The sequence below is a fragment of the Callospermophilus lateralis genome, chromosome 6 (genome assembly GCF_048772815.1).
Source record: "Callospermophilus lateralis isolate mCalLat2 chromosome 6, mCalLat2.hap1, whole genome shotgun sequence".
Lineage (NCBI taxonomy): Eukaryota > Metazoa > Chordata > Mammalia > Rodentia > Sciuridae > Callospermophilus > Callospermophilus lateralis.
The window spans coordinates 144,564,118-144,589,172 of record NC_135310.1 but is presented as its reverse complement, the minus strand read 5'-3'; the positions used below and the strand labels follow the sequence as shown (position 1 = coordinate 144,589,172).

The 25,055-nt window shown below is 51.4% G+C and overlaps 1 protein-coding gene across 5 annotated transcripts in view; it reads right to left on the bottom strand.

Moving 5' to 3' along the window:
* Window positions 1-8,454: 8,454 nt before the first annotated feature.
* Window positions 8,455-25,055, bottom strand: part of Rreb1 (ras responsive element binding protein 1) — a 130,858-nt gene continuing 114,257 nt past the window's right edge. For 4 of the 5 annotated variants that reach the window (XM_076859153.1, XM_076859158.1, XM_076859154.1 and 1 more), the window contains 3 exons: window positions 18,419-18,580; window positions 12,610-13,428; window positions 8,455-11,905 (listed from right to left, as the gene is read on the bottom strand). In XM_076859153.1, the coding sequence (XP_076715268.1) occupies window positions 11,451-11,905; window positions 12,610-13,428; window positions 18,419-18,580 (1,436 nt within the window). In that variant the 3' untranslated portion in view covers window positions 8,455-11,450. The remainder of the gene's footprint in view (window positions 11,906-12,609; window positions 13,429-18,418; window positions 18,581-25,055) is intronic. The other variant, XM_076859155.1, reaches the window with a different exon arrangement.

The following is a 25,055-nucleotide window of genomic DNA, read 5'->3' as shown; positions in this document are numbered from 1 at the left end:
CCTGTTTCTCACCCGCGTCATCGGCGCCACTCACAGGGCCCCCGACTCCATCTTCCCCTCCCTCCCTCCCTCCCTCCCTCACAGGCAGCTGCGGGTTCACTCTGCCATTTTCCAGCAAGATGCGAACCTTGGAGAATCAGGACTTGGGTGTAACTTGGGTGGAGGGGTCAGCTAGGAAAGCAAGGCAGGTAGGAATGATCCGGAACATTCCAGAGGACAAGGGCAAGACAGGGGTGGCGAAGCTCTGCTCCCCACCTGGCTCCTTTGGGGATCTCCTGTCTGGGGCCAGAGGAAGGGTCCCCTTGGATGAGTATGGCAGGGCAGGGGTGTGGGGGCAGCGGGGGTCTGAGCTCAGAGCCTTGGAGCCCAGTGCCTGCCACCCAGCAGCCCCACTGAGCCCCCGGGCATGGCGTGGCCCGGGGTTCATGTGAAGTTACCTGGAAACCAAGTCCAATCACACGTGCCAGCCCAACAGCACCTCCTCAGTTCTGTTCATGAAGCTGGTTGCTCTTTCAGGGAAGCTGCAAATACAGCCATTCCCAGAGCCAGGGACGAGCAGGAGGACACGCACCCCCAAGGACATTAATGACCAGGAAACAAAGCATCCTGGGTTCCGAACAGGTGAGAGCCTCAGAGACAGGAGAATACAGGGGGGCCAGGTGAACAGCAGGGAGGCCAAATAGGACAAGGATCTCAGCAAGGGGAGCTCCGAGCTGAGAACAGGGCTTCCTGCAGTGTGACCTGCCCTGTTGCCCAGTAAGCCCAGGCTGGGAAGGGGCCCTGTGCTTGAAGTGCAAGGCTTCAAGGGCGCCATCTTGAAATTCTCATTGATGTTATCTTTGAACTGGGCTCGGTAAGCAGAGTTTGATGGACAACAGAATGTGCACAGAGGCTTGGAGCTTTAGCTCACATGTGGTCCTGCCTCCCTGGGATGGGTTCTGGGGTGCCCACTCTCTCAACCTTGCCTGGTGATTGCAGGCCCCTTGGTCCCTGGTGGAGACCTGGGCATGGATGTTGGGAGCACCAGATATGGGCACGGGTGAGCCCCTGAGCACCTGTGGGCATTTGCCTATGGCTTCCCCATGCTTGTGTGGTCTTCCAGATGAAAAATACCAGGACTTTTGGGAGAGAAATATAGACCAAGGGAAAAGTCGTCTTCCTGCTTTTCTGGAATAGAGCTTCACACATTCATTTTGTACTGGGTCCTGCACATTATGTAGCCAACCCTGGCTGATGGACTATTAGAAGTGAGGGTGGTCCAGAGTCCCAAGAAGTTGGGTCAGGTGGAGCCACGTGCTCCTGGAGTTGATGCCGAAGTTGAGTCCAGCCTCAGCTTCTTGTTTCAGGAAAGGATCAAGAACGTGAAGAGAGAGCCGACAGAATGGGAGAAAATCTTTATCTCTTGCAGCTCAGGTAGAGCATTAATCTCCAGGATATATAAAGAGCTCAGAAAACTTAACACCAAAAAAACCAATAACCCAATCAATGGGCAAAGGAACTGAGCAGAGACTTCACAGAAGAAGAAATAAGAATGGTCAGCGAATACATGAAAAAATGTCCAACATTATTAACAATTAGAGAAATGCAAATTAAAACTACACTGAGATTTCATCTCACTCCAATCAGAATGGCAATTATCAAGAATTAAAGTAACAATAAATGTTGGTGAGGATGTGGAGGAAACAGTATATTCTTATGTTGCTGGTGAGACTGCAAATTGGTACAACTGCTCTGGAAAGCAGTATGGAGAGTCCTCAGAAAACTTGGAATGGAACCACCATTTGCCCCAGTTATTCTGTTCCTCGGCTTATACCCAAAGGACATATCAGCATACTACAGTGACACAGCCACTTCAATATTTATAGCAGCTCAATACACAATAGCTAAGCTATGGAACCAACCTAGATGCCTTACAACAGATTAATGGATAAATATTACTCAGCCTTAAAGAAGAATGAAATTAAGGCATTTTTCAGTAAATGAGTGGAGCTGGAGAATATCATGGTAAGTGACATAAGCCAGTTCCAAAAAACCAAAGGCTGAATGTTCTCTCTGATATGTGGATGCTGACCCACAACAAGGAGGGTAGGGAGGGGAGAATCTAAGTTCACTGGATTAGACAGAGGAATGAAGGGAAAGGGGGCGTCGGGAGATGGGAATAGGGAAGACAGTAGAATGCATCAGACATAACTGTCCTGTCCTTATACATGAATACACGACCCGTGTAACTCCACCTCATGTACAGCCACAGAATGGGATCTTTTTTTAAAAAAATATTTATTTTTTAGTTGTAGTTGGACACAATATCTTTATTTTATTTATTTTTATGTGGTGCTGAGGATCGAACCCAGGGCCCTGCACATGCTAGGCAAGCACTCTACTGCTGAGCCACAACCCCAGCCCCAGAATGGGATCTCAATTAGAATAAGTTATACTCCATGTATGTATAATACGTCAAAATACACTCTACTGCTGGGACTGGGGATAGAGCTCAGTTGGTTAGGTGCTTGCCTCACAGGCACAAAGCCCTGGGTTCAGTCCCCAGCGCCTCACACACACACTCCACTATCATGTGTATCTGGAAAGAACAAATTCAAAACTTTTAAAAGAAGTTGCCTCCAGGAGGATGGGGCCCCGGTCCCAGGGCGAGATAGGACCCTCCCTGTGTTCAGATGCTGGGAAAGAGGCCAGATGGGTGCTCCAAGGTTCTGGTTTCCTAGGCTTCAGAGAGTTGTCCCAGCCAAAACAACGTTCCCAGTCATCTGCCTTCGTGTTCCCCTGAGGGGCAGCTAGAGGCCCACTCACCCCTGCACCTGCAGGTCAGTCAACCGCAGACGGGAAATATCTTTAAAAATTGCATCTGTACCCAACGTCCCAAACTTCTTGTTATCTTTTCCCTAAAAAATACAGCTTGGCACCTTGTTTCCAGTATCATAAGCCATCTAGAGAGGATTTGGAGTGTACTGAGGATATGTGTGGGTTCCAGACAAATACTATGGAATTTCTTCCCCTCCCCCTCCCCCTCCCCCTCCTCCCCTCCTCCCCTCCCCCTCCCCTCCCCACCCCCTCCTCCCCTCCCCCTCCCCCTCCCCCACCCCTCCTCCCCCCTCCCCCTCCCCCACCCCTCCTCCCCCCTCCCTCTCCCCCTCTCTCCCTCCTCCTCCCCCCTCTCCCTCCTCCTCTTCCCCCTCCTCCTCTTCCTCCTTTTTTTTGCTAATGGGGGTTAAAGGGACACTCTACCACTGAACCACATCCTCAGCTCTTTCATCTTTTATTTTGAGTCTTGCTAAGCGGCTGAGGCTGGCCTTGAACTTGTGATCTTCCTGCCTCCACTTCTGGAGTCGCTGGGATCTCAGGCCTGCACTACCACGGGCAGAAGCGGGACTTGAGCATCCTGGGGTTTGGGTGAGGTGGCGCTGGCGGGGGGGGGCAACTCCCTTGGTGCCAAGGAGACTGAGAGGCTGAGATCTGGGGCTGCCTTTAACTCGGGGAGCTGTGACCTCTCCCAGGCTTCAGAATTCTCTGGGAATTCAATAAAAGTTTGCATGGCCAGGTCCCACCTCCCGAGACCCTGAATCAGCAGGTCTGAAAGTGAGTTTTCCACAAGGAACCGGGGCCATCCTGTCTGTGGCTGGTGAGCAGGTGGGTTGTCCACACCGAGGGTTGTGCCTGACAGGAGGGAGAAGAGTCTCGGGGGCTGTGCCCTCGTGGGGAAGGGCTGAGCCATCCCTCAACGCCCACCAACCCATTGAATCCTGCCCCTGAGTTCTGTTCATTTGTCACACAGCAAAAGAGAAGCCAGAATTCAGGAGTGACCCTGAGAATAGATGGACAGGGCCAAGGCACGTCTGCCTCCGTAGTTCATAGAGGCTGCCTGCTCCTACGTTTCAGAACTGCCCTCTTGGTGGACAAAACCCCCACTTCGGACACCCCACAGCATCCATGCTGTGGGCCTTCTGTTTTAGGATTTGCTGGTGGGCAGTTTCATCTGAAGAGGGCCAGTTACTAGCTGGCTGACCCGGGCAAGGCATTTGAACCCTTATCTCTTCTCTGAGGGAAGACTAAGACCTTTTTTGTTGTTGTTTTGGTACCTCTGAGCCACATCCACAGCCCTTTTTATTGTGAGACAGGGTCTCACTAAGCTACTCAAGACCTCGCTAAGTTGCTGAGGCTGGCCTCCAACTGGTGATCCTCTTGCCTCAGCCTCCCGAGTTGCTGGGATCACAAGCGTGCACCACCACACCCAGCTGGAACTTTATGGTCTCAGCTCACTGGGCGTGGTTGAAGACAAGACACAAAAACCTCCCTTTACATTTTTCTACCACTTCTAAATTTCCCCCACCGAGCAGCCTGACTTTAATGTAGAAGCCCCATAGAAGAGCTGTTAGGGCCGCGCTCAGTGGGACTTCCTGTAATCCCAGTGACCCAGGAGGTTGGGGCAGGAGGATTGCAAGGTCCAGGCCAGAATGGACAACTTGGTGAGACCCTTCCTCAAAATTAAAAATAAGAAAAAAGAGCTGGGGATGTACTCAGTGTCCAGTCCTTAGCACCCCAGGGTCAGTCCTTAGTACTCCTCCCCCCAAAAAAGAGCCAGGCTAGTCCCGCAGGGAGGCAGGGCCGGTGAGCCCTGCAGCCCTGGCTGGCCTCCTGTCCTGGGAAGCAGACGCCACTGTGCCCACTAATTCCTGCCCTGAGAGCAGGCGAGGCTGGGCAGCCCCCGGGGCCAGCCTATCACTTCCACGTTTGGCTGCGGCTTCCTTCCCTTAAAGTAAGACGGGAAAGGAGTGACCACTTGTTCCTTATTTAGGACGTGGGCTTGGCGGCCTAGACTTGGAGGGACCGTGTTGTTGTTGCTAACGAGCAGCCTTCAATTAGAAGTTTAAAATAAACCCGTCCCCCTCCCTGGTTCCCGGCCTCCCTGGGGTGCTGGTAATGGAAAGAGAAAGGGCCGAGCCGCCCGGGGCCTGTGGCTCTGCACCAGGCTGAGGCCAGCGGGCAGCTTCGGCCTAGAGCCAGCAGGAGGCCCCTCTGGCTGGTTGCCCCCTTCGGAGAAGCCGCTGGAGTCCATAAACACGGCAGGAACCGCAGACAGGACCTCTGGGTGACTTGTGATGTGGCTGCCTCTGCCAGGGGCTGAGGCAGGGCCTGTGGAGGGCTCAGGATCTGCACTCTCTAAAACCAGGTCAGGGTTCTGTGATCCTCCTCTTGAGGCTTGGATCAGGAATGTCTCCCAAAGGCCCAAGGTTTGCAAGTGTGGTCCGAGGTGCTGCTGGGAGATGGTGAGGCCCTTAAGAGGCGGGGCCTAGTGGAAGGGAGTTAGGTCATTGGAGGCGTGCCTTTGAAGGAGCTACTGGGACCCTGGCCTCTTTTGTTTCCTAGCTGCCATGCCATGAGAACTTCCTCACCACACATGACTGCCATGATGTGCTTTCACAGGCCCCACAACCCATGGACCAATTGACCATGGACTAAAACCTCTGAAACTGTGAGCAAAAATAAACCTTTTCTCTTTATAAGTCGTTTTCTTTTCTCAGGAGTTTTGTTACAGTAACAGGATGCTGACTGACACAGATGGAGTGTCTCTTTAAGAGTTGCCTGCAGTTTTCTTCTGGGTTCATCTTCTGAACTGCTTGGGGGCTCTAGATCAGAGCTTCCCAAATTTTAATGTGCTCACGAATCCCCTGGAGCTTTTGTTAAATCATGGATGCTGACTCAGCACGTGTGTGTGTGTGTGTGTGTGTGTGTGTGTGTGTGTGCGCCTGAGGTTCTCATTTTTAGCCCACTCCCAGGGGATGTGAGTGCTGTGGGTCCCCAGATCCCACCCAGGACAGTGAGCCTCCTCCTGGTGCCAGGTCTATAGGGTGGCTCCTCTTACCAGGAGGCTGTGACAGGCCTGGCTTCAAGGGGGACTGAGCAGAGTGGGGATGTCTGATAAGCATCAGGGCCTGAGGCAGCCCTGAGGGACACTGAGGGCAGTGCTTTGAGTGGGAAGGTGACTGGGCTACAGAGCCAGAGGAGGCAGTGAGACCTGAGAGGTCTTAGAGGGCAGAGGCTGGACCTCCCACCAGCGCCTGCTCCGACTGCTCCCCTGAACACTGGTGGGTGAAGTGTCCCGGGAGGGTCAGGACAAGGACGGGAGCCGTGCCTGCCGAGACGTCACAGAAGCTTTAATGACGCCTCCTGCCTGTTAACTCACCTCATCCACCCGGCTGGGGACTCACAAGGCCATTGGCCAGGACAGAGGCAGAGCTGGGACCTGCAGGCCAGCCACCTTGCCCTGGAGACGGCTCTGGGCCCCTTCCCCAGCTTCCTGTGAGCCCGCAGAGGGGGCAGATGGCTGGCTGTCTTCAGGCAGAGGACCTGAGTGTGGGATCCCTTTACCAGGGTCCCCCTCCACCTGGACAGATTCCTGAGCTGCCACAAGCCGGGGCCTCTGTGAAGGTCAAGTTCTCTTTCATGTGTGATGTTCTTTCCCCAAAGGGTCCTCCTCACAGGGACAGAAGCCGAACGGGGGTGTTAGAGGTGGGTGGGCCAAAGGAAGTGGGGCATTAGTGTTTAGTGGGTGCAGAGTCTGTTTGGGCCATGAGAACGTTCTGGTTTGGATGGTGGAGATGTCTGCCACCGAATTGTACGATTAAAAAGGCTAAGACGGTAAATTTTATGTCACGTGCATTTTATCACAAACACAGAGATGTGCTATTCTGGCTTGAACTACCAAGGACCCACCAGAATGGCTTGGCTTGGACATACACCTACAGGTACAGAGTGGCTGGTGGTCACCTGTGGGTCAAAAACACTGCAGTGGTTTGGATGATGTCCCCCAAAATGTGTGTTAAATAAAGACTTGGTCACCAGCCTGTGGCACTTTTGGTAGGGTGAGGAAACCTTATTAAGAGGTATGGCCTAGCGGGAGTTCTTTAGGTCACGGGGGGGGGGGGTGGACCTTTGAAGGTGATATTGAGACCCCAGGCTTTTCTTTCTTTTTTTTTTTGGTACTGGGGTTTGAACTCAGGGGCACTCGACCCCTGGCCACATCCCCAGCCCTTTTTGTATTTTATTTAGAGACAGGTTCTCACTGAGTTGCTTAGGGCCTTGCTAAGTTGCTGAGGTTGGCTTTGAACTTGCCATCCTCCTGCCTTGGTCTCTCAAACTGCTGGGATTACAGGCATGTGCCACCAAGCTCAGCCTGGAATCAGCCTGGACTCCTCCCGACCAGAAACAACAAGGACATTTGCTCAGCATCAATACCAGGCTCCTTTTCAGGTAACAGGCAGAACTGTAGATGTGTCCGGTCTTTTCATTCCTAAATGCCTCTTCCCAGGGTCACCCTGACCCTGGGGACTGTGCTCTCTCTGCACACCCAGGTAGCTGGGGTTTGGGCTACAGTGCCTTGTTTATCACACCCCACAGAGCCCTGGGTCTTCAGGGACCAGGCTTGCGGCCCAAATTCTGTCAGGACAGTGACTTCACGCTCACAGCAGGGCAAATGTCTGCTACCATCTCAGCCAAGGGCTGTCCCTGTGCAAGTGCTTGTTCATGATCTCCCCGGCCCCAAGTTCTGTGGGTGTCAGGGCCTGGTGGGGGTAGGGTGTGTGGCCCAAAGAGGAGCCTGGAAGGCTTGGGGACCACAGGGCTACAACTAGCTGTGATCTGGCAGAAGTACAGGACACTCTCCCATCTAATCCCAGCCACATGGGAGGCTAAGGAGCGAGGATGGCAACTTTGAGGCCAGCTTCGGCTACTTGATGAGATCCTATCTCAAAATTCAAGGCTGAGAATGTAGCTTGCTGGTAGAGCATCCCTGGGTTCAACCCCCACCCCCAAAATATAAATGAAACAAAAAACCACAACAGGATGGTCAGAGTGTGTAGCCTCACCTACAGTCAGCTCCCCTGACAGCTTCCTCTGGGGCTGCTTTTAAAGAAACACTCCTGAGGTAGCAGGTCCAGGCCTTCACCTGTTGCCACTTTGCAGTGACACATGCCCCACCACGTGGGCTTTGACCAGCCCTGGAGTCACTGTCCCCTTCCCTGGCTAAAAACCCGCTTGCACTACTGTATTTTGAGCTCCCAGAGCTCTCCTTCCATCGGGTGTGGACTCCATCCCGTGCAACTGGGTTGGGGGAGAGAAGAGTTAGCGAGGCACAGCAGACCGACCGCTGGCTCAGCTGTGGATAACCGACGGTGGAAAGCGGTTGCAAGGGTCCCCCCAGCTCTCACTGTCACCGTGGACTTCCCACCTGTCCACACTCTCTCCAGGCAGTGCCCACAGCTTCAGCCAAGTGGCTTTTCAAAAAGATGCTCCTGTGGCACAAGGCTTCCCGCAGATGGCCCACGTGAGCAGGAAGCAGCCTGCGACTTCCTGAAGGCACCTGATACGTGTGACCTGCGTGGAGCAGGCGGTAGGTTTGGGGACAGGATTAGAGCAAATCAGAGGACAGCAGGACGGGCAAACTGCCGTTTTTAAAACATAACATTTATTGCTTAGATGGTTTGATACAGAACAGCTTTCTTTTCATTCTGAATTTGGAAGTTCTATACAACTGAGTACAAAGAGGAACAAAAAGTACCAAAACCAAACTTGTGATTCTCTGTTCATGTGGCATAAACCAGTTTTGTACATAACATGTAGCAGCAGTTTTTTTAAGTTCCCTTTAGAAAAATATGAAATCTACACATTTATTATTGTTTCCTGTTTAATGCATGGGCTGAAATCACTAGGATCAACTTCCTTCTTGAAGAAAGAGAGGAGAGGAAAGAGACGAACGTATGATGAATCTGTCTGAAACTGGCATCCGGCTGCCACGTAGCTTCCCCAGGGCCGCGTGGAAGACAGCCCTGGGGTCTTTGTTTCTTTTGTTCACGCAGCCAGGTGTTTCATGTAGTGATTGAATCTCAGCATTGTGTCCATTAATCACAGAGAAAGAAAAAAAAAAACTTGCACCTCAAAAAACTTTTCAGAAGATCCATATATATATATATATATATATATATATATATATATATATATGTATATATATATATATATATATATGCAAAAGCCCTGAGAGAAGGAGAAAGAGAATCAAACAAAATGTATAGGAACAAATTAGCTGGACATGCAAACTAAGCTATGATTCACCCAGCGTTTAAACAAATCACAAATTTCACAGTTTAATATAAGGGAAAGGGGGCAGAACAACAAACAAATAATATACTTGTCAAACTCACTAATAAAATGTGGCAAGACCTTATCGACTACGAGGGTACGGATCAAGGCTAATAAAGCTTTAGATCAATAGTGATTATTGCGAGCTGCAGCCCCGGCGACCTGCGTGGCGGGGGGCTGACCCCTGCTACATCTCACCGCAGCGTAGAGTTTAGTCATGGCTTCTCCCCACAATATTGCGAGTTTAGTGTGGAGAGTTGCAAAGAAAAACAAAACACAAGGAACCCCAAATAATAATAACGACAAAAATAACAATAACAATTGTAATAATAATAATAAAAAAAGAACAACTAAGGGATGCATGAACTGGTTTCAACTTAGAAGGCCAAGGGATCATTGGTTCTGATTTGCATTCATCTCTACAGTAAATAAAACCGCATTTTAAACTGGTTCATATATCCCAATACAGTTAAAAATCATATATACCTCAACGATTTTCCTTTCACATGCAAAGATATCACTTTTTTTTTTTTTTTCAAGAATATCCACCTTCCTTTGATGTCAGGGTGGTTGGGTTTTAGCTACTGGAAACAGAAATGGAAACAAAAGGGCATGTGTCTCTGTGCAAGGTTTAAGCCAAGGAAGAGCCTGTGGAGCCACAAGGGGCCAGCGGGGAGAGGCCCAGTGGAGGGGCACCTCCCCAGGGAAAGGCCAGAGGCTCCACAGGGTGCAGCAAGCAGGGGCCCCCGCAGCAGTATGGCTCGGGTGTCCTTAGGGGCTCGGCTCAAGGGCAGGATGCTGGACACAAGGTCAGCGCTATAGGACCTATCATTTTCGCTGCAGTGAGGGAAGTCTGTTGTCTGCACAGAATGCTCACGAATAAAAGGAATCCCACCTTTTTGCACCCAGCGGTTCGGGCCTCTTAAGGAACTATTGACACCACATTGGTCTTTAAGCACCAACCCCACGTCACAGGAAGGTAAATAGAAATCTCTCCTCTTAACCTTGCATGTAGTTTTATTACCAGTAGTAGTATTTCCTCACTTTTCAATGACAGTAGCACAGCCGGGGGCAAGGCTTGGACTGGGCTTAGCAGGAAGACTGGGATACCTTGCTCACAAGTGACAGGACTGTCACCACCTGGCTTCCTCAAAAACCACCCCTGTGGCGCCCCCGGGCCTGGCCCGGCGTCTTGGATGCCTGTTCCCTGCCGCATGTGCAGCCTTGCTCTCCCCAGATCCGAGCTGCCCTCAGCTGTGTTCCAGGGGCTCGGCCCCTGCTGGAGTCTGCAGCCACGGAAGAAAGGCCTGTCTGAGTACAGTAGAGAGCTGTCACCGGAGCGTGTCCAGGAACCTGCAGGGGCAGGTTCTGTGGGAACCTGGGGGTGGCCACCAGGTCTCCCAGGACAAATATTGCCCATTTGTTTCTGCTGACTGCAGAGCCCAGCAAACTGATGAACTAATAATAATAATAATATTAATATTAATAATAATAATAATAACATATACCTAATGGGAAGGGGGAAAATCAAATAGACAACATCCAGGTACATTTTCCATAGGTTAAGTTGTTGGGGAGGTAACTCTTCTCTGTAGATTAAGAATGGATGTCTTGGAACTTGAATAGTAACTATTTCTAAGGTGGAAAGAGTAGAAACAAATATGAGGTTGAAGCTAGAGATCTTTCCTGATTTTGGCTTGAGCCGCCTTGGAAACCTTCATCGACCACATTTCCTAATAACAAGGACCAGATCGGCTCCACTGCGGAGCAAACAGGGAAAAAGAAAGAAAAAGGAAGGTCTTTGAGAAATCACATCACATCCATCTTCCCTCTGTCATTTACATGAAATTATGAAATTCACATCATGTTCTTCCAGTTATTGGCTACGGGTATCCCAGGGCGTCTTTTTCCTCCTGTTCCAGCTCACAGAACAAACAGGACTGTCACAGATTCACAGAAACAAGCTCACACACATCGATACAAAGGGTAACATTAATGCTTAAATGAAGAGGTCCTCCCCAGACAATTCTTTAAAATATCTGTCTTGTTAAAGTCGTTTTGGGCAAACACAACCCCCATGGTGGCACGGAGGCTCCGTAAGTAGTTAAGGCACTGGAATCGGCACGTGCTGCGGCCTGCAGGGCGCCCCAAGACTATGGCACAGGGCCGGTGGCCCCGCTCGGCTCCTCCTGCCCTCCCGCTGGCTCCTCCCGAAAGCCAAGGGACAATGACGAAATCTCCTGAAATGCAGCTCTGAGACGCTGGGCTCCGCTGGCTCCTCTGTGCAAGGGCGAGGCGGGATGTCACTCCATCCCCAGCAGCTGGGAGGTGGCCTCGGCCGGGGCCAGTGTGGGGTGGGCAGGCCTCTTGCTGCACAGCTCCAGCAGGTCTTGCACCAGGGCTTCTGGGCCCTCGGGACTGGGGTCGCCCGGCGCCTGCTCCTTGGGGGCCGCCCGCCCCTTCTCCTCCCGGTGGCCGCAGTCCTTCCCGGCGCTGGCCAAGCTCTCTTTCCGGCTCCGGGTGATGGCGACGTGGTTGCTGGTGCTGGGAGCCGACTCGGCCTCATTCTCTGAGACTGGGTTGTTGCCGCTGTGGGTGGACTCGTCCCCGCTGTCCTCCTCGGGCCGCTCATCCTTGTCACTGTCCTTGCCGTGGTGCTTGCCGTGCCGGGCTTTCTGGTGGATCCGCTGGTGCCGGACCAGGCTGTGCTTGAGGGTGAAGGTCCGCTCGCAGGTCTGACACTTGTAGGGCCTTTCCCCTGAGAAGGGAGAAGAAATCCGTCTGTTAGCCCAAGGCCACTGACCCTGCCTCCCCGATCGCAGTCAGGACAGCGCACCCAGGACTCCCCCACTCAGGGACAGCCCTCCTGTTTGGCGCAGGGGACACAGGAGTTCCAGGGGCCGCATCCCCTCCCCTTTCCTCTCAGCCCAGGAGTTCTACAACTGATCCCGAAACCAAGATCCTAGAAGCAGAAGCCTCGGATATGCAGTCTGACCTGGCCCAGAGAAAAGCATCTCGTGGAAGGCCAGGATGGTCCTCTCCGGGGCCCATGGGGACAGCAGCTCCTCCTAAGTCAAAGCACAGATCTCTGTGTTCCAAGGTGGAATTTCCCAAAGGCTCAGAGACCCAGCGGCCAACAGCTGAGAACAGCACCTGTCAGCAGCCCAAGAACATCGCCCTGCTGAGAGCCGGCCCGGGGCTCTTGGCCGCGAGCACAGGGCCCAGCGGACAGTGCGGAGGTTGGCTGGGTGCGGGTGGCCCACGGGCGGCAGCTGGGAAGGGAGGAAAGTGGAGACCAACTGGGCCTGGCAGGGTTTCTCTGGGAGGGAAGGACGGATGGCCCTGCCCAGGTCACCTCACTCTCCTACACTCTCCCAGTGGCCTGGGGCTCCAACTCCGTCACTGCTCTGGGAGCGAGGTGGGTCCCCCTCTCCTCCCCTTGGTGGCCTGGGCCCTCCTCACCTGTGTGGGACCTCATGTGCCTGGTGAGGTCCTGCAGGGACCAGAAGCGCTTGCTGCACACGCTGCAGACCTTCTTCCTCTTGTCTGCCTTGCTGGCCGCGCTCCTGGGGGAGTCCGTCTTTGGTTTCTTGTCATCGTCACTTTTCTCTGAGGACCTCTTCTCGGCTGTGCCCTCCCCGTCAGAGGGGCCCTCTGTCTCCTCGTTCTGCTTCTCCTCGGAGGCCTCCCTGGTGCCTGGGGCCGGCTCCACTTCAGGGGGTTCAGTGGGCTTCTCTTCAGGCTCAGAGGCAGGGACAGACGGTGGCCTCTCGGCTGCTCCGCCAGCACCCTCTCCCTCCGAAGGCTGCGTCTCCTCCTCATCCTTGGGCTCCTGGTGGCCGTGAGCCTTCCGGTGGCGGCTCAGGGTGCCCAGGAACTTGAAGCTCTTCCCGCAGGTGTCACAGGCGTGCTTCTGGTCCTGCTGGGCAGAGCCCTGGCTGCCCGCGGGGCCCGCCTCACCCTGCAGCTTGAAGTCCATCAGCTTGCTGGCCAAGTCGAGGTCCAGGCTCTTGTTGCTGGCTGTGTCTTCCTCCGGCCCCTCGGCATCCCCAGCGCTCACCTCCACGCCACACTCTTCCTCTAGCTCCTGCTTCTCCTCTGCCCCTTTCTCTTCCCCCTTCCCAGGGGAGGCTGCCTCTGCCTTGGCCTCCTCCACAGGAGGATCCGCTGCAGCCTGGCTGAGCTCCACGGCTCCCTCTGAAGGCAGCTGCTCCTTGTCCCGGGCGGTGAGGTCCAGCACCTCACCTGCCACCGCCAGTGTTTCCGAGTCTGACTGGCTATCTGTGTGAGCAAGCACAGCAGGGAAGGGGTTCAGACGGGATGCACAAAGCACGTGCGTTTGAAGGGCTCTACTGGGACTTGGCTGGATCCACCCTGGTGACCTGGGTCCCAAGCTCAGTGAGGATTTCTCATCCCCAATCCTCGTCACCCCTGACATCCCTCGTGAGGGCCAACATGAACCTGGAGACTTAAGGAGGGCAAACCAGCCTCCACACCCCTGCAGGAGGTTCCCAGGGCTGGCTGTGCCTGGACCTCCTGGACTCCACTGCCCCGCCCCAGGAAGGTGAGTGACTCAGGCAGCGTAGACAAAGGGCTGCAAGATAGGAGAAGGTGCATTCCAGAGACTGGTGGCACTAGGGAAGTTGAGGAAGCCAAGTTGTAAGTTATCTTTCCAGTGCAAAGAAATTATATGAACATGCATCACACACAGGACCACCCTCCCAATCCTCTCACGACCCTGGCGTGAATTCTGTGTTTATAGCGCACACCCTCTCGCCTGCCAGCTCATCTCTAGGTAGAGGTCAGAGGCAAAAGGAGACATGCACACCTGCAGCACCGGAGGGTGGAGAGACATTCCACAGGGGAGGACTACCTTTATGCCAGGAGAGCAATTGAGGAAGGCAGGAGGCCCTGAGGGGCTGTGGGGGCGGGTGCGAGTGGGAACAGGGAATTGTGGGTTGCAGGCATCTCACACTTCCTGCCTCTTGCTTGTTCCCATTTGTCCTCTCTCCACAGCAAAACTAGACGGGGAAAGTCCACTAGCTTTTAATGACCTTCTGAAGAGAGAGCACTGTGGCAATTGTAATGACGCCAAGCAGGTCAGAACTGAATGAGGACTTAAGGACTGTTAAGTATGTGCTGTAACAGTGAGGCAGAAGCCGGCAGGGCCTACCGGTTAGGTGTAGATTCATGTCCAGTTCATCACTGTAAGCACTCAGAGGCGCCTCGGAGTCAGGCAGACGGAACCCTGTTCCCAGCACAGGGGAGGTTCACGTCCTCAACACGCCCGTCTCCGACCACAGTGCTTGAACTGAGCAAAGATTTACACACCTAACCCGATTCTTGCTTGCTGGGGCAGCCACCCCACAATGTTACCCCAGGCCCTTCACTCCTCTTCAACGTCACACATCCCATTATCTGCCATCAAGGTGTTCCTGGGGCTGAGATAAGGAGCTGGTATTGCCTCTCCCAATATCCTCAGAGATGATACCTGCTCTTCACACCCATGGAGTTTGGGGCTCACCTGTAACCATCTGTGTGACATTCTACCCACGAGACTGCCTTGGTTTTACTCCGACTGCTGCTGGGTATCAAGATATGTGAGAGGGGAACATGATTCATGTTTTTTTTTTTTTGACCAGAACTAGGACTTCTGAGAGATGCACACCAACATTAGGGCACATTTCAAGGAAAACTCAGATGCTCATTTTCTGGAAATATTTGAATAGAGAGCATCTCCAGAATGGATTCTGGATAAACTCTACAACAAAAATGAAGCGCGCTTAACTTATTTGTTGGCTTTGTGGGTAATCTGTTTAAAAAAGGTTTGATATCTAGTTACTTCCACTTTGCTCCAGTATATCCTACACTATTTCTCTTATTATTTTTTCAGCAAAAAAAATTTTTAAAGAAAGGGTCTTGTGGGGCTGGGGTTGTGGCTCAGTGGTAGAGCACTTGCCTAGCATGTGTGAGGCACTAGATTCAATCCCTGGCATCACATAAAAATAAATACATAAAATAAAGATATTATGTCCAACAACAACAAAACAAAACAACAACAACCAAAAAAAAAAAAGAAAGGGTCTTGCTCCTCGCTATGTTGCCCAGGCTGATCTTTAATTGTGGGCTCAAAGAATTCTCAACCTCAGCCTCCTGAGCAGCTGGGCCCGTGGGCACATACCACATCCTGCGCAAGAATGAACTGCACAGAACATATTTCAGAAGATAGACCCAGAAAAAAATCAAAATGAATTCTGGATAATGGTGGATAATGGAAGGAGAACTCTGCTCACTTCCTCTTTGAACAAAGGAGGTGTGGCTGTCTTCCACCAAATTTCCGCTAGGGGGAGTGTTTTAGCCCCTCAAGTTCCAAGCAACTTTTGATTCTTGGGAACAACAGACTTAACCTGTTCACGTACCACTAATATCCACCTCGAAAGGCCAGGTCCTATTTTGACCCTCTTCAACACTCACATTGCCAAATACAGGTAGCCGAGCTGATGGCTTTGTATAAGCAATGCTACTTGAAAAGCAAGCACTGATTTTCTGCCACCCATCTGTCCCTCTTCTCTATGGGGGGAGGGGGGGCAGTGGGAAAAAGCTGAAGAAATCCCGATAGGCAAGGAACCCACAGCTCCCCTTGCCGGACAGCGCACATCTTCCTAGGTGCTCCAGTTAAGGATCTCCTGCTCCTGGAAATGAAACGCTACCTGACGAGGCAGACATGATCATCTAAATAATTAATCTGATGGGTAGAGCTGTTCTGTCTGCGCTTTGCCTGATGATTGGGATCAACGCTGCGGCCCAGTCCACAGGGACACATGGGATTTTGGGGTTGGCATTCATACCACCACTAAGGGAAAAGTTTAAAAACATTCACGTTTATAGTCCTACCCGGCTGCCTTTACCATGGCTCTTCTAGACAGCGTCCAAGGAGAACCCAGAAGGGCATCAAGAGCAAAGGGGGCCAGGCACCTCTGCCCAGCAGAGTGCAGTTTCAGTTTAAAATTCAATGCAGCCCTCTGAAAGGAGAGCCGCTCTCCCCACTACAGCATTTTTAGCACCATTTTGGGGAAAATATCTGAGGTACATTTTCACGAAAAATCTTATGGGACTGAAAAAGTCACATGGACATTAAAAAATATTAGAGATTTTAAGAAAATGCAGTCTAGGCATATAAACTTAGAAACCTCGAGAACTTCCTGGGTAATTTCCTGACTTTAAAAAAAATAGTCTGTTTCTCAAAAGTCTCACTTTTAACTGCCCTGGAGGGAGCCCCCCAAACCCCACCATGCCCCCCTGTTTGTAAATCTCTCCTTGAAGTCCCGGGATTGTCTGCCTCCCTGACCTGCTTTCTTTCCCTCCTGAATCTCAGTTTCTTCTCACCATAAAATGTGACCACAATTAAACCAGACCTATAACTTCTCTCGACTGGTTTCACATTACAACTTTTGGTGACTTTTCTTTTCCCAGAAGTTTTGTCCCTTTACAGAAAATCTATACAACTTCTGGGGCAGGGCCTTGAAAAAACAAAACCTGTCACTGTAAACTTAGAGCCAAATGCGCCCAGAGGCCAACGTTTGCTGAAGCAAAGCTCGGAGTGTACATCTTGATTCAGCTTTGTATCTGGGGATCCACAGCCACCCCTGGGGTCAGCAGCATCCCAGGGTTTTCCTTCCGTATGGGAGGGACGCTGGGTACAAAGTGAGCACGTGGCACACGGTGAGGACTCTAAGACTTGTTGGTAAAACACGAGGACCCAGTCCCTGCCCCTTCACCAGCTGTCTTCCCTCCTTCGGAACTGGTGTGGAAAGAATCACATGCTGCTTTGTAAACCAGGCTGCCAGAAAGCGTTCTGGACCAACAGGTGCCCTGGCAGCCGAGGGTTAAACATTAACAGGAAGGTCTGCAGGAAAGCGAGCTCTGTGGGCAGCCTGGCGGGCCTCCTGTCACTTGGGCAGCAAGTAGACCATCCCCGGCTCACAGGGCTCTTCCAGGGGCAGGGTGCTGTGGGCATCATAACTTTCTTTACTCAGGACCTCGGTAAACTGTGTGGAAATGGAATCTGGGGAATGGAGTCAGCAAAACCAGCACTTGGCTACCCGTCAGGGTCTGAACTGGAGGAAGGGCTGGGCAGATCAAGGGCGCTCGAAATCTCTCTCGGGCTTGGTGGGAGGTATGTGGAAGGCAGGGCCGGTTCCCCCCAGTGGGATCAGTTCTCGTCCTGGAAATGGTGCCCACTCACTCCACTGTGCCCCATTCCCTCTGACCCTGAGGTAAGGACTAATAGTGTGGGGTGCCTCCTATGCCACACAGACCCCCTTCACGCTCAAGATGTGAAGAGAAGCCACGGGCACAATTAAACTCCAGAAAAACAGAGCTGGGGGAACCACCTTGGCTTGGCTGCAAGCAGTGGGAGATCTGGAGACGGCAAGCACTGAAGGTCTGCAGAACCGAATCCAGTATTCACACCACCCTCACTGTTCCTTTTGTAAGCCGTGGTGACCTGCAGTAGCCTATTGTCGTTTGTTCTGGGGGTGGTGCACCCCAGCAGCCTGGGACGATGGAGGGCATTGAACTGAGGACTGAACTGAGGACGTGGGTAAATACAGAAGCCGAGGGAGAAGGGTGGCGGAAGCTGAGTGGGCAGCTGTTAATTGCTCTGTAGGGTCTGGGGGAGGAGCACACGTCAGCACAGAGAGTCACACCGGGTTCAGGTCAGGCAGAGACGTGATTAAAGAAAGGACATGCAGAGTGCTTCTCAAACAAGGACAGTCTTCTACTGGAAGAGAGTTACTGAAAAGAAAAACACCCCACCTCGCCCCACCCTGGAAGGGCTCAGCACCCCCAGTTCCTATAATAATACACGGACGTCCCAGTAAGCCCCTCCCTGCTCCAGGATGCTGCGGAGGCTGGGGCTCCCCAAGCCTTTAAGGTTTCACATTCCTTTTAGAGGTGTTCATACCCAGAGCTACAAAAACTGTACACCTCCCACAGACCCCACCGCCCAGCACTAGGAACAAAGGCCCCCTTCTGCTAGGAGGGTGTCCATCTTCCCTAGCCACTTCCATAAGTCACCTAGGGGCACTGCCATTGGTTCCCGAATTCCCTGGGCTCCTGGCTCCGTCGTCTCGTAGTCTAGGCCCCTCTGACCCAGGAGCCGCGCTCCCAGTCCTCAGCACGCCCTGAGCTGGCTGCGGCTGTCGGCGGAGCCCGGAGCAGCGCCCTCCGCTCTCCTCCTCTCTGGTTCTCCATCACCTGGAGGCACTACCTGTGCTATCATGGGATCCAACATCACTCTCTTTTGGGGGGATAAGCCCGTTTCTTCTCAGGGAACAGGTGGTAACTCCGTGTTTGCGCAACTGGTGGCGTTCACAGTTAGATTTGGTAGAAAAGAAGGCATCGCATTTTTGACAAGGGAAGGGTTTCTGACCTGAAGCAGGAAAAAAAATATATATTTATCTGGCTTTCTAATGCAATGAAAAAGAAAAATCGCTTTTGATTTATTCTCTTGGGATTACTGGCATTTGCTCTCCCCCACCCTCCACCCCTTCCTTTTAATAAACAAAATTCATTAAAAACAAAACACTGAGAAATACCAAAGACTAGAATGATAATGATAAATTTCCCTCATCTGAGTGAATTGGAATGAGCTTTTGTCTTCAAAATACTAAAAGAAATTCAACAGTGAAACCAAGATATATACATTTAAATAAAGTGATGGCATTAGCATTAAAATTATTAAATAATGACAACAAAAAATAAGAATGAAGGGATTTCAGACCCTGGTAAGACAACACCTGTATTAAACCACAAAGAAAACACAGTGATTTCTAGCTTGGCGAATAATACAGATGCTGGGGACCCCAAGGGGACGAGAAGACAGGCTGGGCCTCCCAGAGGGCTCCTGTATCCCTGGGTCACCTCAGGGGCCCATGGGAGAAGTCAGGGCGTGCCCCCTTCACGCAGCAGGTCCCCATTCTAGCCATAGGTGGCTGTGGCTTCCCATGGGGGGCAGGAGCAGTGCATCTCCCTAGGACCCCACCTGTGCGACTTGTTGGGACGTACTGCAGTGACTTCTGCCCAAGGTCACTGTGGTCCTCACAGGCAGAGCCTGGAGGTCTTCTTTGCTCCCCCTGGTCTGAACTCTGGCTTGGAAATACCTGAGTGACCAACACATAAGCAAGTCTGCTCACCCCACAGATGTGTAGCAGGGGACCCCCACCCCCAGTCCCAGCTCTACAAATGGGCAAAAGGCTCAGAGGAGAGACCCTCCTTCCCTCCCCAGGGGAGTCTCTGCTTTGGTTGGCCCATCCTCTCCTTTTATTTGGATTCCTTTTGTACTGTAAACACCATGTTGCAAAATGCAAGTGAAGCTCCTCTGATACCGTCCCATGTTTGTGTGGATGAATGGGAGGGCAAGGGCTGGTGGAGGTAGGGGTGAAAAAGGGGAGGAAGAGAGGAGAAAGGGGAACAGGAAGAGGGGGAGGAAGGACAGAGAAAGAGGAGGAGGGTGGGAGTTAGAGGGGAGGGAAAAGGACAGAGGAGGAGGGAAGGAAGGAGAGGAATGAGAAGTCCAATAGGGAGAGAAACGGGTGTGGGGGGAGAGTGAGAAAGGAGGGGTGGGACAGGAGGAGGAGAATGATGAAGGAGGAGAAAGGGGAAGGATGAGGTGGACGAGGCAGGCTTCAGGAGAGAACAAATGGAGGTCCATCCTTTGCTACATCGCTAATCTCTTCTTTCTCCCCCAGGCACACACTTGTAGATCCTAGTGTCCAACCTCACAGTGGAAAAGATGTCAGGTACTGAACCTTGGGACGGCCAGGGCCAAACACAAGCGTCAGGCCTGCAGGAAGAGCCGCTAGCACAGCTCCCTGGAGACACAAATCACAGACCTTTGGCCTTCGGTTTAGATTAGTGTTGTAACGTCCACTGAGCCTGGGCTGGGCAGTGCTCAGGGGCAGGGGTTTGCTAGAGTGCTCAGTAAGGCCTGGCGCCTAGGGTGAGTGGAAGGGCTGCAGGTTTCCCAGGACAAGGAAGGGGCAGCACCACTGGCACTGCCAGGCTGCACTACTGCAGGTGGCGCTGTTCCCTGGGCATGAAGACATGAGGCCAGCAAGACTGAAGCAGCAGTGTGGCCAAACTTGTGTGCCAGGAGTAATCCAAGACATTTATTCCTTTCTGAGCTCAAAGACTTTAAGACGATGCTTCCAAATCTCCTTTGGAGCTGGTTATGAACACAGACAGGCTGGGGGGTGTAGCTCCGTGGTGGAGCCCTGCCTAAGATGTGCAAGTCCCTATGGGAAACCCAGGAAGGGCTGAATCAGAAATCCAGGATACGGTACGTATACTTTTGGGGAGCCACACAAAATAGTGGAGAACCCATCAATTGCTCAGAAGATCCCTTCTTTTTGCAAGTGTTTTTTGCTAAACGTATATTAAAAAAAAAACCACATTAATTTTTTAAAAAAATCATGCTTTTGTGCAACTAGTTGTAAAGTACTGGTGCATCTTTCAAATTATTTCTTGCTATTCATTAAGAATTGAATATAATATTTAAGGATTTCAAGTAGGAATAAAAAACTGCTCCTTTACATTTTATTGTCAAAAGGCAGTATGGAGTCAAGTACAGTGGTGCCAACCTATAACCCCAGCTTGGGAGGCTGAAGTAGGAGGATCACAAGTTTGAGGCCAGCCTCTCAATTTCATGAGACCCTTTCTTAAAATACAAATAAAAAGGTCTGGGAATGTAGCTTGGTGGTAGAGCACTCCTAGGTTCAATCCTCAGGACCAGAAAATAAAACACAAGCAAAAAAACAAAACAAAACAAACAGAAACACCTCACATTTCATTTCATTGCAAATGTCCTTCTATTTTAAATAGCAGTGGTCTCTATGGATAGCAGAAATATTGAGCCCTTTTAGTATTTTAAGACAGGTTTTAAGAACACTTTTGGCTGGTCACCTACAGTGGAAAGTTTCACATGGTTTGATTAATGTGGTAACTGCCCCACGTCACTACTTTAGAAGGGGTGTTTGTAAGAACATCTGTAACGACAGTGAATCCCCCTGGTACCCAAGGGTCATCCCTCGCCCCCAACCCCAACTCCAGGCCAGTCATCCTCTGCATAGACCAGCTCAGAAGGGAAGAGACACGTTGCGTGGAATGGTCTTCTCTGGAAGGCACTGGGGCAAGAATGAACAGGGAGAGCGAGTTTGCCAAGGAGATCAGGACCTTGGCTATCAGGACCAAGAACACAGATCTGGAAATATTTCTATTCACTTCCCAAAGGAAACCAGGGTTCGGAGGGGAGGTCGGGACCTGGATGGCAAACTTGCAGCTGCCTTTCTTTCTGTAACAAGACAAAAACAGCTCGAGGCCCCTGGTTCCTGCCGCAACTCCTCTACCCTCGAGGCGAAGGTGTCTTCCTTTTGGTATTTTTTCCTCTACTTTTGGCAGAGGTGTAAAATAAAATAAAAATAAAAAGGGCCGGGGATGTGGCTTGGTGCTAGAGCACGCCTCGGTTCCACCCTCAGGACTGGATTAGAGGTGAGGACATGTGGTGCTCAGGTGCCTTCGGCACTCGAGTGAGGACATCTTATTCACCTGAACTCTGATGCTGGCTGCCCGATAGTGGGGAGGAGGGTCTCGGGTGGGAAGAGCCCTGAGGTGGCCAGGAAAAGGAGCTTGAAGCACCAGTGACAAGGCGAGCAAGCTAGACAATCTCAGTGTCGAGAGCTGGAGGGAACTTGGACATCACCTGGTCCCAAGCCTGTCCCTGGACGATGAGGAACCAGAGCAAAGGGAAGGAGGAAGAAATCAAGGGCAGAGACAAGAGGGACTGGCTGTGTTTCCTGGCACAGTCCTCCACCAGCTGCTTAAAGGCACAGGATGAGATGCTCACCAGGGGCAGTGTTGTTCTCCGAGGAGGTGATGAGTTCAGGGAGAGAAAGGTTAAGGAACCAGGAACTGTCCCCCATCAGCAGGAAGCTCCGGGCTGGGAGAAAGCCAGAGAGGGACAGGAGGAAGAGGGCAGGTGTGTGTGGAGAACAAGGCAGGGACATGGAAGATGCCAGCTTCCTCCTCAGATGCAGTTCCTGGAGCCTGAACAGGGAGAGGCGAAGCCGCAGCGCTGTGACAGCGCGGGCAGCTGGCAGGTGGATCCCCTAGAACACCATTCTCGGAATAAAAACTATCAGCTTTAATACTACACTTAAAAACAAAACTACAAAACACCTTCCCTGTCATACCTCCTTTGTTTACAGGGTTGCTGCTGAGTCTTAAGTATATGCCTCAAGCCATGTTTTCAAGTTTTGGAGGGAGCCTAAGAAGCCAGGGAGCTAGGTGACTCTGATGGACAGCAGAGCTGCCGACCAGGGGAATTTCAGGTCTGTGGGAAGACGATCCCCCGTCTTTTTCCAGGTCTAATGCTCGATGAGTGGGAAATGTTCTCACACAGCACCAGACATAGCAGAGTGCTCAACATGGCGTGACTTAGTCAGGTGATGCCGAGGCCATCCCTGGACGGTGAGTAGTGGTGCACAGGAAAGGAAAGGAAGTGAGCGGAAGCCAGCGGGCACCAATATTTACATGGGGTACAACACAATTCTGCAGTCGCTGAGATTTTAATCCATAGCATTCTGATGCCCAGCTGTGCTCTCCCCCGTCTCACACCACTTCCCAGTCTTCTTCATGCAGGCATGGGCAGGCAGGCTGGCACAGGAGGGCCTCCATGAGGGCACCAGCAGGCCATGGCGATCACGGGCGGCTGCAGGGAACGGTGGCTCTGGTGTGGCGCTCTGGCCTACTTTACCACCCACAGGACTGCTGGCGAGTGACTTAGCTTCCCTAAGCCTCGAGTTCCTCATGTCATGAACACTAGCTCTCAGAGGCTTCTCTGACTGGATGTCAGAGACTGGCCCCAAAGAGACACCTCTAATTAAGGTTATCGGCAACTACGAAGGGAGAAGTAGCAGAATGTTTATATCTACATCCATCCTACCTGGTCTCGAACAGGTCTTACATCTTCCTTGCTCAGGCTCAGATGCTTCCAAATTTTTATTTCATTTTTGTACTGGGAACTGAACCAAGTACATTCCACTAAGCTAGGTCTCCAGTCCTTTTTATTTTAATTTATTTATTTTTGGTACTGGGGATTGAACTCAGGGGCAGTTGACCACTGAGCCACATCCCCAGCTTTATTTTGTATTTTATTTAGAGACAGGGTCTGGCTTTTGCAGAGGTTGGCTTTGAACTCCCCATCCTCCTGCCTCCTTCCGAGTGGATGGGACTAGAGGCGAACGCCACCGTGCCCGGCCTTTTTATTTTAAGACAGGGTCTTATTAAGTTCCCAAGGCTGGCTCAAACTTGTGATCCTCTTGCCTCAGCCTCCCAGGTTGCTGGGATTATGAGTATGCACCACTCCACCTGGCTCACATGCTACCAAATTTTAAGCCAATGATGACATTCTGGCATTCAAAAGCCAGGCAATCACAGTGCTGGATTCTGAAGTGGGGCTGGGTATCAGGCATCTACTCCAGCACAACTCTTGAAAGGAAATTCTGGCTGCTCCAGCTTCTCAGGGAAATCGCCAGTTTACTGGGAATAGAAATGTCTGGGGATAAATGGCCTCAACACATTTAGAGGAAAATATGCACAGTGTCTATTGAGCATGGGACTGTCATCAGAAAATGATGGGAGGCTGTTTGATGGCAGGGGCAGAGGAGAGAGGGGAGGAGGGGCCAGAACCAAACCGACCACCAGCTCCAGACCACCTGCTCTTTGAAAATCTGTAACAGAAATACTCACTTCTCCAAAGATTCTGCAGGAAACAAAGAGATGTCACCCAAAAAAGGGCAGCAGAAGACACTTCTGCGTGGGGGCACTTCTCTGAAACGCTTCCTCCTGAGAACTGTTACTCAGTTTGTTTGGCTTAAACTATTTCAGTGGAAAGAAAATGAGGACTGAAAAGGCAGCGTGTACTTTATGAATCTAGAAATTCCGGTTCTACGGAGCCCTCCCTGGACGACACTGCGGACTTCCTGGATTCAAGGCCCTAGCATCCCAGGAAGAGATGCGGCAATCTCTGGAGATTGGCACCTCCAAGAGACCCCAATCCTTTCAGTCACACCGCCTCGGCTCCCCCCCCCCCCCAAACTAGCCTCTGCATACTTTCCTGGTTTGCAGGGCTGCTTTATGAACTCTTTCCTGCTGCTCCACCTCACGTGTGGGACACCAGCCCTACGCGGTGTTTCCCCCTGGCCAGAGAGCATGGCTCACACCAGTTCCCACAAAGTTACCCTCACCAGACTGTTAGAAACCTCCTAAACACAGGACTCCCAGTTAAAATGTGAACTTCAGACCAACAAATAATTTTTCATCTATCCCAAATACTGCAGGGAAACACCCTCAACATCGTTTGTTGTTGTTCTGGAATTCAAATTTAACTGCTGGCTTGTAATTCATCCAGCAATCCTTTCCATACATACAATATCAGTTGATCTTTGATCCTATTAATATTTGGGTTTTGAACCCCCAAAGGTTAAAGACCTCATTCAATTTACTATTAGTTCAATGACGTAAGTCCTGCGAGAATTTCTGGGAAATTATAATTGAGAGTTGTGTGATCATTTGAATATTTTGCTAATTTTACTGTTATTTAGAATATTAATCATACTTGGGATGTTTCCCTGTGACAGTTGATAATTTTAGTATCAATGTAACAAAAAATTCTAACACCATCCACCACTGATTTTCAAAATAGATAGGGGAAGGTGCAGCCAGCTTGGTGAACTGAGAGGAAATGGCCAGTGTCACCTTTTGCAGTACTTCCCTTTACAGAGATACGTGGCCAAAAGAACTCAGATTGTTCAAAATTTAAAAAGCTGCACCAAGGATGCCAGGCTGAA